The sequence below is a fragment of the Colius striatus genome, chromosome 3 (genome assembly GCF_028858725.1).
Source record: "Colius striatus isolate bColStr4 chromosome 3, bColStr4.1.hap1, whole genome shotgun sequence".
NCBI classification, from domain to species: domain Eukaryota; kingdom Metazoa; phylum Chordata; class Aves; order Coliiformes; family Coliidae; genus Colius; species Colius striatus.
The window spans coordinates 16,479,383-16,490,000 of record NC_084761.1 but is presented as its reverse complement, the minus strand read 5'-3'; the positions used below and the strand labels follow the sequence as shown (position 1 = coordinate 16,490,000).

Genomic DNA, 10,618 nt, shown 5'->3' with positions numbered 1-10,618 from the left:
CTGCTCTGAAAGGTATCTGACAGCCATGGAGGTGATGATGGGGAGTCAGAATCTTCCCAGACAGTTACATCATTTTCCCACACTACACCTGGATTTTTACTCTACAGAGAGCCATGGCTGTCCATTACAACTCTCACAGTCTGCAGATTTTCTGCACCTCTGCTGAGCTCCCCATTGGTATCTCACTTGACCACTATCTCAGGACAGGCTTAGGGCCATCAAACTATCTTCTGAATATCTGGGGTTACTTAACATGATAAGTCAGAACAGAAGAGGACTGTACAAGACCATCATCTTTTTCAAAGTCTCTGTTAGAACAGAGATAATAAACAATTATAATAAACCAGGCTTCCAGTGGAAAGAAAAGGTCCTTGGGGGTATCTCTGACAGAAACATCATCAGGAACTACTGCTCTAGGAGGGCATAACCTTGCTTAGAATGGGTCAGAAACAACAAAGCTGTCAACACCACAAATCTGTTCAAGCAGCTTTGCTCTCATTCTAAGCTAGGAGAAAAGATGTCCTTAATTTTAAAGATGGATAAAGTAACAAGTTGACCTTGCTGGTTCTTTCTAGTCCCAGTACCACAGCTGTAACTTGCAGAGAGAGGGAGACCTGTCACTTTTGAAGCTGAGCCAGGACCAGGAGTGCTGAGTAAGGCCAGCTGGCTCGTGGTCACCAAAGGGGTTTGAACATAGAGGGCCATGGTTAAGAAAGCCCTAGGTACAGCAAAGCTCAAAGATGAGATTTAGACTGAGGATGAAGTTGCCACGAAAGTTCAGCTCTCCAGGAACTGCCTGGCTGCCGGCCCTGCAGGTGTGCTCCACTGAGGACAGTCAGCACACCCATCCATCCACTGACCCCCACCCCCAAAGCTCCCTGGCAGCCTCAGGTCAGTTAGGTAGAATCAAGGCAATCCAGCATACTCTAGCCAACTGCAGTCCCATCAGAGTATACACCATGCTCAGCAATCAGAGCATCACACTCCCAAAAACAGGGAGGAAAAAGGGCCATCAAGTCAGGTGCTCCCATCTCCTGGTAGGGAGTGTCACATGCCCATGCTCTGCCTATCCATGTAGAAGGAGGGACCTGATGCAAAACCCCTGTGCACCCACTAAAACACATCACGCTGCATCAAAAGCCAAATTTGTACCCAAGTAACAATAACGCCCAGAAGTTATTACAGCTCAGCTAATTTCAGAACAGCACTCATCCAGAGGCTCACACCCGCTCCTGAGTTTGCATTGCAGAGCACCTCTTCACCTTTCAAAGAGAAATTGTCCAGCACAGCCACAGCCGGTACTTTGCACTGTGAAAGCTCTTGAATGGCTGTTTTGCAGCTCATTCCCTGAAGTGAGGAGTGTTTTTAATAACTTACCTGACAGGAGTAAGAGCAAAGAGCAAAACCTGTGGCAATATTAGTTGATCCCATTTGGCCTAGCAGCTTGTTGTTATTTCCAGACTCTGGAGTTCTTTAAAATTCATAGGGACAGCCTGCAGTTTTAATAGAGGCTACCAAAATCCATCCTAAGATGCATCAAAAAAAGCACACTTCCTGGAGGGGAATAGGAAATAGTCAGCATTTACAAAGATCTCTCCAGGAATATTATCCTTTTTTTTTTAAGAAAAAAAAAAAAAGAGATCTTGCTTTGAAGTAGATGCTGCCAAAGAATAAGGCTTCCAGAGCTCAGCAATATTTAATGTACTTCTACAGAAATGGATGACAATGTTGTTGTTTCAGCTATATTATAACAAAAATATTGTGGTTTTCCTGTATTCTAACAAAAGTAACTCAAGATTTACATCTCATTCATCTTATTCAGAAGTAGCCCTTAAGCCAAAAATAAGGAAGGGAGAGACCCTACTGCGTACAAAGGACTTCAGTAATCCTCATAGGATGGCTATCCAGTTGGGACATAAAGAAAGGTCAAAGAAAGATAAAACACCATTTGTGAAAAGCAGTTTTTCTACAACCATCAGTGTGAGTAAAGAACACATACAGAAGATGAATGGCTCGTGTTTAAACTAAGATGGGTGTCCGCAGTAACACAGCAAAAGACTGGATTCTTATTGTCAAGTCCAGATGGTTAAATATCCACGTCCAATGTGACAGTTTTATCTAAACCACACAGGAGTGGAAACAATTCTCCACGCTCCTCTGCTTCTCCACTTGGTGAAACACCATCTCAGTGATCCCACATACACTAAAACAGTTTGTTCACTTATAACTGATTAAAACGACCAATTGGTAAACAAGGAGACAGTTGCAGCTCCCTGGAGGAGAAGGAGGAGGCATGCTAAGTCATTATTTTTGCAAGTATCTACAATACACAGACACAAATGGGCTTGAACTACTCTTATGCCTTTTACTAGAATAACCAAATTTCTATTTGTGACTGGCTAGTGACAAGTTAGGAATATGAGTCCCCTTTTCAGCCACACAATGACATATTCTCCTCCACCCACCTATCCGTAGCAGGAGCATCAGGACAAAAGGATGAGAAGACACAGCCAAACAGGCTGTTTTAAGACATTATACCATGGCAGTACTTCCCAGAAAATCAGAAATACAAAAGCTGTTTTCCTAATATTACCAGAGAGAGAAACTAGGATTTCTAACTTTCTGTTTACAGCCCAGCTGTGGGTTGGAGTACTTAATGCTAAAAACCCCAACCTGTGCAAAGCACGAATCAGCCCTTCCAGATCTCCAAGGGAGTCCTATCTGCATCACACACCAGTGGGAAAGTAGATTATATGAGTAAGAGGTTCTTGACGTCCATGCAAATCACCAGTGGAAAAGGAACTGGAATTTAGGAGGAACATGTTCCCTCCAAGGGGATGTCCTTCAGACCTGGCTTTGCTTGGTTGCCTCAGGCTTATTTAACTATTCACCTCTAATGTGATCCTCCAAATGATGCAGCTGGTACTAACACAATCCTTCCACCAAGTCTCTTTCAATCTCAGTTTACAGAATTTACAGCAGTCTTCCTTTCCTTAAGGGTATACAGGTAGAAAGAGTTTCAGTGAAAGGCAGAGAGTAAAGACAATTGTGATTTAAACATTTAATAGAGAGACACAGAGGAAGCAAGCTAGAGTAACATAAAAGCTACATACCCACAAATGCACCAATAAATTATAACCGCAGGTTTTTTCTCATTTTTATTCACTTACCAAAGGAATACCTGCAAAACAAAATGAAGAAAAAGCAAAAAAAAAAAAAAATCTCGGTTAGTCAATTCCAGGAACCTATGTCTCACATGAATTGTATTTCAAACTTTACACATTTTGGGTTTCAAAACACATCTGTCCAGGAGTATGGAAACAGGCCTAAATCATGTAACATGCAACTCAAAAGCACTAAATGGTAAATTGCTGTTATGTGGAAATGCAAGAACAAATTCCTCGTTTCTGGGCAAATTAAGCTGTTATCTAGCACTCCAAGCAAGTGGCCACACTTCGTTTAACAAAGATGCTAAAGCAGCATACCCAGAAGAGTCAGCATAGTCCCAAACAGATATTGGGCTTCACAAAGGGCTGCTCCTCATTTCCCCTCTGAATTGGGAAACTCCTCTGAGCCAGTACAATGCAGCCTAACAAGCTTCCACTGCAAGATCATTCATGTACAGTTTCCAAAGCTAAGCATTTCCCAGGCAGAAGGCAAAAACTCAAGTTGTTAAAAACACAAAGCATTGATGAAGCCCACGCTGATGAAAAGCAAGAAGTTACTCCTTGCTAGTGAACTATTCACTGGGTTTTTTTCCCTTTTGAACGCAGAGAAGTCTAGCACCATGCCATCTGCTAGTTGAGTGCTGTGTCCTAGCTGCTCATCAATCCTTACTGTCTCAGGGAAAGTGATACACACTTACTGGATCATTTTCATGTTTTTGCCACAATCTGGTGCATCATTTAACTGGCTTTTTTAACTGGTCTTCTCACTGAAATTACAGTTAGCCTTAGCTACACCATAGTGATTTTCTGTAAGATTACCAATTCTGATTAAAAGAAAACCCAAAGGTTAACAAGTTTTAAGATGCTGTTCTTCAACAGACAGCTTGTGTTTACTTCCATTATGGCTTCATTTCCACATCAGGGCTTTATTATTTGTCTGCAGCATAATGTATTATATTAATCAAAAACACCACAACAACCCAGAACCCCAAAATAAATAAAAAAATACCCCAAGCTTTGAAAGATTTTCAGAAAGATTTGCTCCTATTGAAAATATCCTAAGTAGGCATGCAACTATTTTACTCACACACATATAGTTTGAATAGTTCTGCAATCCATCAATCTAAATATTTTACTATATATTTAATAACAATTTCATACAAGGCTACCGGCGTATAGAGAGTAATAACTTTAAAATGCACAACAAGTTTTAACTTTCTCAATAAAAAGTGACTCTTTATAAAGATATCTGTCATTAAGGGCAACCTAACTTCACTATTCTCCACCACAGTTGTGGTGCAGTTAAACATAAACTTGTACGAATTATTCTTATTTCTTGGCAGAAGTTAAGAACCCCCTGAGGCTCATTTAAAACACACACAGAGAGACACACACAAAATGAGGAATTAATAAAATATTGTATTCTTCTGAACCACATTAAGTTTTCTGACATGTGTCTGTTGCTGATTACATCAATCTAGGCTCCATAACTTGTCATGTGATGACAGGCAAACACTTGTGAATTTATTTCTCTGAAAAAGCCTGCAACACAAATGCCAAGGAAACCAAACCAAATGGCCCACTCCAAATACATAAAAGCAGCAGGGCTTCTTGCAGGTTTTCTGTTTTAATAGGTACAAACAGGCAGGTAACCAATTCCCCCAGACTTCACATTGCATTTTGGAACCTAATTACCATTCTTCCTTTTCAAGGTCTTCTTCCTTGTTTTTAGGAAGTAAACAGAACTGTTTATTAAAAAATGGATATTTTTCCCCTATTCCCTGCCTTGGCATTTGAAGTGTTATCGACAGATAATAACAAGTTAAAACATGGATTTCATTTAGCAGGCTTGGGGTTTTTTGGCTAATTTCAACAGAGGAGCTTTTGATTTGCACATTGTCAAAACTAGAAATTTTGCAAATTCTAAGTATATGCCATTCACATTTTCTAAATCAAAATAAAATGTTATGTAATTTCTGTTTTCTGGTTGGGGAAACAATGTAATTAACCATGACTTGTCATTACCGGAAAACTTCATGTCATACTTAGAAAGACTGTAAGAATCAGCTGGGAATCATAAACATCATCAAATATTTGAGTTAAACTGTTTTCACCACGTTGTCATGCTGATTAATTCTAGCTTAAGTTTATTCCTGGAAAGCAAAATTTGATAGCAAAACATAGTTTAAAATATATCAAACTTCATCACTCTTGATGAAAATACTCGCTGCCAGCAGTGTCCATGGTGGAGGCAGCATGGAGCGGAGCTGGGTTTGAGGACATGGCTCTGCAAGAGCTTCCCATGCCTCCAAACCACGTGTGGGCACCTCTGTGCAAAAGAACAGGGAGCTCCCAAACCAGCCCAGCAGAAAACACTGCCTTTTCTATATAACATCTTTTTTCTTCTTGTGTGCAAAGCACGTGAGATGATGGTTTCTAGTTAGTCAACGGGGAGAAAAAGCAGATGAGACTTGCTCAACAAATTCAGATTGCTTCTCCACTCACCTATCCTGTAGCTACACAGACTATATAATGGAAGGGATTCCTCTTAGAAGTCTGTAAATCATGATAAAATTCTAAAGTGTCTATTAAAAAATAGTACTAGAATATATACAGGAACTTTTATATTTACATCTGTTGATGTTTATTAGGAAAATACATCTGTATTTATAATCCAAAAAAAAAGAAAAAAACAGTGCTATCCACCATTCACATCCCAGTAGTGCTCAATACCACAGGATCCTTCCAACTAAACTGATTTCCAAAGGCAGGATAATTCCCTGCTGCAACCCTAATCTGCAGCTGGTGTTAACAGCTTTTCTCACTGTTCTCCACAGAGAACATCCTCTACAGAAAGTGAACCCAGATGTCAACTTTCATCTCCATTCTGAATATCTCTTAGTCTCTGGGTTGCATAAGTTGTGATGGTGGAAAAGGTATTTAGGTAGTACAGACATTTTCTATCCTGCATCAGGGTACTGCTCCAAAATCTGCTGTAACAAGGCTTCCACAGCAGTACCTCTATACAATTCAAACCAGGTAAAAGCTACACCATGAAGCATCCCTTCCCAGTGAAGGATGGAAATATGAGATATTAACTACCCTGACCTTCCCTCCAGTACCCAGTCTGGGAGAGAAGGAAGCAGGGGACCATCTCCCCAGGAAACTGTAGTAGCCTCAGACTGCAGTGGACAATCAAATGAGCACACAAGTGACAGCGTGAAGAGTTCCCTACCAAAGTTTCAAGTAACAGGGAAAGCTGGATGAGCTGCCTGCCACAAATCCACACATTACATTAGAGGAGAAAAAAAGGGCTAAGTCATGGAAGTATAGAAAATGTGGGAAATCCACCTGCCCCAAGACAGGACTGGCTGTGTGAGAATCACGTCTGACCAACACCTGTCTAAGTAGCAATGGAGATACCATCACCACTGGGTATTCAGCCCAGTGTTCCTCCATATCTGCATTTAGAAGGCTTTTACTTACATCTAATCTGTATCTTTCTTTCCATCATGTAAGCCAATAGCTTCTTGTCCCATCCATGTAGAGATAGTGAACATCAAGAACAGCTAAGTTTCATCCTTTCTGCTCCTTTCATGCACTTGAAGATCTTTGTCTCCTTTCCCAGTTTTCCTGTCTCTCAACTAATCAAACTCATTTCCTTCAGCTTCTCACCACAACAGGCCACTTTCTTTCCCACTGCCAAGGCCTGTGCCTCTTCTCTACTCAGTGTGGGGCCGTAGCCACTTCCAGCACAATGTGACAACCAGACACGAGATGCTGTCTGTCACCTCCCCAGTTCCAAGAAGTGGAAAACCTCATCCCAGACTGTCTTGTGCGTGATGCTCCAACAAGTTACTGGCTTACGTGCCTGAAAGCTTGTTTGGTGAACCACAATACACCAACCAAATTAAAGTTGTAAACACTTCAGGACAAAAAAACTCCACAACTCATCTTTTCAATGTATATATACATACAGTACCTGGCACCTGGGGATTCACTTCCTCAGCACGCTGCCTCAAAACAAAGAAGTCAATTGGCAGACATCACTTTCAAAGACTGAGAGTCCATCAAAATAGAATGACAGAATTAGCCTAGTGCACCATTAATTTCAGAACATCATTCACTTAAAAGTGTGGGGGTAAGAAATATTTTTGACAGCTGGTTTCAGTTGCTGCCAAGCCTTTAGTATTGCACAGCGGTCATGGGGGGAGGAAATAAGCTAGAATGGTAGTAAGTGAAACCACTCGTCTGGTTTCTGGATTCACTTTATTGTGGTCACAGATCTCTAAAAACTGGGATTCTGTGCTCTATAATTACAACATCCACATTTAAATGGAAGGAACGGGGATAATATTAAAAAAAAGAAAAAAACAAAAGAGCACTTGAGGATGAGGTTTACTCCTCAGTTTGCACATGGTGCTGGGAAAGGTGCCTGAGCAAAACTGGAGCCAACCAACAGATGAGGAACAGGACGGCCGCCATCCTGGAGCCTCGCCAGGTGCTCACACCCACAGCCCATCCCCTGCAGCCACGACATGGTCGGGCACTGCCGCACGGCTCTCCCTGCGGCCCGGCAAGCAGCGGCTCCCAGGCAGTAAGCCATCCAAGCATCACTTTATTTTGCCCTTGCAAGGCAGGGAACCAGGCTTGTTTAGGAGACCAAATGTGAATTACCCAACTAAAACCCAGCATACAACAACTAGTCTGTCTGCACTCATTTCCAAAACTAAAAATTATTACAAGACCTGGCTTATGCGACTGTAGAATTTGTCAAACTCAAGTGAAGTTTGCTTTGGTTAAATCCTTCCAGTGCCAAAACCAGATGTTGAAATGGCAGTCTCGGGAACCCTGCTCTGACCTGAGCTGCTCCTTAAGCTGGACAGTGAGTCCAAGGAAGGAAAGAAAAGAATGGGAGTCAGCAGCAGGAAGGCAATCACAGCAGCACTGCAGCTTCTCCACCCCACTTCACCCTGCTGAAGCTGCACCATGCTGCCCAATGTGATGAAATTACTGCATTTCCCTACGTAGAAACAACTTTGAAAAGTGTGTACACAGCAAGTGGAAACAGACACCGAAGTAATGTAAATGGGTGAGCATTGAACACATTCAAGGCTTAGAACAAGAGGCCAGTCCCACTGTGACGTTTTGGTACATGTCTGTGCACGGGGCAGCAGCACAAAACAGGTGCTTCAATCATGCTTTTTCAGAACTAGCAGGTCCTGAGAAAGGTTTTCTATTTCTGCTGCCAGCATGCTGGCAGGTGAATTCCTGTAAAACTACACTTCAGTAATTCCATTCCTTGATTGGAAAAAAAAAAAAGAATAAATCCTTTAATTGCATTAATTAATCTCTCTCCAAAGGTTGCCCCCCACTGCCAAGCATTCTGCGATTCCCTATTAAATGAAGAAGTTTGCAGCAAGGCTAGGGGTGGCAGTGAAAGCAGAGCCATTTCCTGTACCCTAAGTTCACAAATTACTATAACGGAAGTTTACACCTACTTTCTATCCCAGATCCTTTTCCCAAGAAAGCTCACTTGTTTTTGCAGTCACTTGCTGCTCCTTTTCCAGAATAGAGTTTTTGTTCACCCAGACAGACCAGGAACATTTCTGCAGCAACACAGCTCATCCCTGCAAATCCCACAGTTGTGCAGTAACCTCAGCCCCACAGTGAGCTGGCATCACTGGTATTAAACACTATTCTCTAGAATAAATTTCTGGATTTAGACCCTTACATAAGTTAGTAAACAAAGATCCTGCCACAGCTTGGACCCTTCCCTAACCCCTGATCACTTTTCAGCTATACCAATCACTGTATTAACATTCTTTCCAACCACAGCTGTTTGAGAAGTTAGAGGAATTAAGCTACAGGAACGTGTGCTGGACCAGAGTGGTTGCATGAAGCTATTTGGCAAGTTACAGTTTAAAAAAAAATTAAAACCCCATTATTCATTCTTTTCCTAAATCTTTCAGCTGTGGAATCAATACCCAAGTCTGCATACTGAATACAGCTGGCAATTAGATGTGCCAGATAATAAGCAATTAAAAAATATTTGTCTCAGTCTCTGGCAAAGTCCTGTAGTACATCAGACACTGCACAGCCATGCCACTAACCACATCATCTTCTAATAGTCTCTTTGCTCTCATTTTCTCATCAGCCATCGTTTGCAGAAGCAATTGAAATCTAGAGACAGTTCATCCGAAGGAAGCCGTGGAGTGGTATTAACTCTTCATAGAGAATACACGGCTCCTTGTGCCACAGCCTTGCCCCATACCCCATTCCAATTGCTGATGATGTTTTAACACAGTCTTCTCATGAAATCAAGTTAGAGGCAGCAGAAGCAGGAAGGAGGTGAAAGAACACTGCTACGTGCCTTTTGCTGACCTTTGCTGTGCTATCAGAGCACTATGCTCTGTGACGTTAAGTGATTTTGTGAGGCTTTCTGCAAAGTGAAAGACAGAAATCACTGCTGTTCTGTTTTCTTAATATTATATTAACTGCCTTTTCAGCCCACTCCACTCTCACAGACTAATGTACAGTTTTCAGAGTAGATGTAGGCAGAAGCACACTCAAACCTCCTTGGATATCCTAAGGCAACTGTGTTCTTTGCTCCTGCTTGCCCCTTTAAAAAGGCCAAGCTAAATTAACGGCAGACAACCCCTTGCCACCTGTGTTTAACTCAACTGCCTCAACCAAGTAGCCTCACGCTGCAGACTACACATTTACAAGCCTTGAGAACTAAGGAAGACCAGCCAGCCATGCTGAATGCCAGATGAGGAGATAACTGGCCCCCTTCAAGGACTGCTGCTAAACCAAAAGTCAGCCTAGGGCAGGGAGGATAAACCATGGAGGGGGGGGGGGGGGGGGAAACACTAAATGATTCATTTCTGACATCAGCCATGATTAAATTTTAATCTCTCAAACTAAAATATGGTTCTCATTAGCCTCATTAGTTCCCAGTTGTACTGCAAGGCAACAGTGTCACATGGTATTAATCTTTGTTTTCATTAATATGTCATATCAACTGCTCACGGCTGCTCACAGCATTCTTTGAAACTGATACGCTCCCTCTCTTCTGTGCGAGTAGGAAGTGCCAAAAAGCAGCTTCCTCGACAGGAAGGATGACCCCCTGAGATCCTTCAACTTTTGGTTTACGTTTCTAGAGATAATCTTTTCTTTCTGGGGAAAGAGGGAGGGGAGTTCAGAGTAAAAGGGATGTGAGGCTGCGATCCACGATAACAAAGAAATTCCTCAGGTTTATTGCCAAGGCCAGGGCCAGATAAAGAAATAAGATATTCAAAGTTTTCTTGTTGTTGTTGTCATTGGGATATTTTGGAGAGCTAGAAAAATAAAGCCTCGTTGCAAAAAGAGTTCTTTGCAAGCCAATTATTTGCAAAGGCCCTAGAAAACGTCAAATTACTCCAATTTAGCATACATATCAATGTGATATT

The 10,618-nt window shown here is 41.8% G+C and overlaps 1 protein-coding gene across 2 annotated transcripts in view; it reads right to left on the bottom strand.

Annotated features, from left to right (window-relative positions):
- Window positions 1-10,618, bottom strand: part of LMF1 (lipase maturation factor 1) — a 205,993-nt gene that overhangs the window by 178,962 nt on the left and 16,413 nt on the right. The window contains exon 3 of one of the 2 annotated variants that reach the window (XM_061992553.1): window positions 3,171-3,181. The exons of the other annotated variant lie outside the window; for it this stretch is intronic. Coding sequence (XP_061848537.1) covers window positions 3,171-3,181 — 11 coding nt within the window. The remainder of the gene's footprint in view (window positions 1-3,170; window positions 3,182-10,618) is intronic. 2 annotated transcript variants of the gene reach the window in all.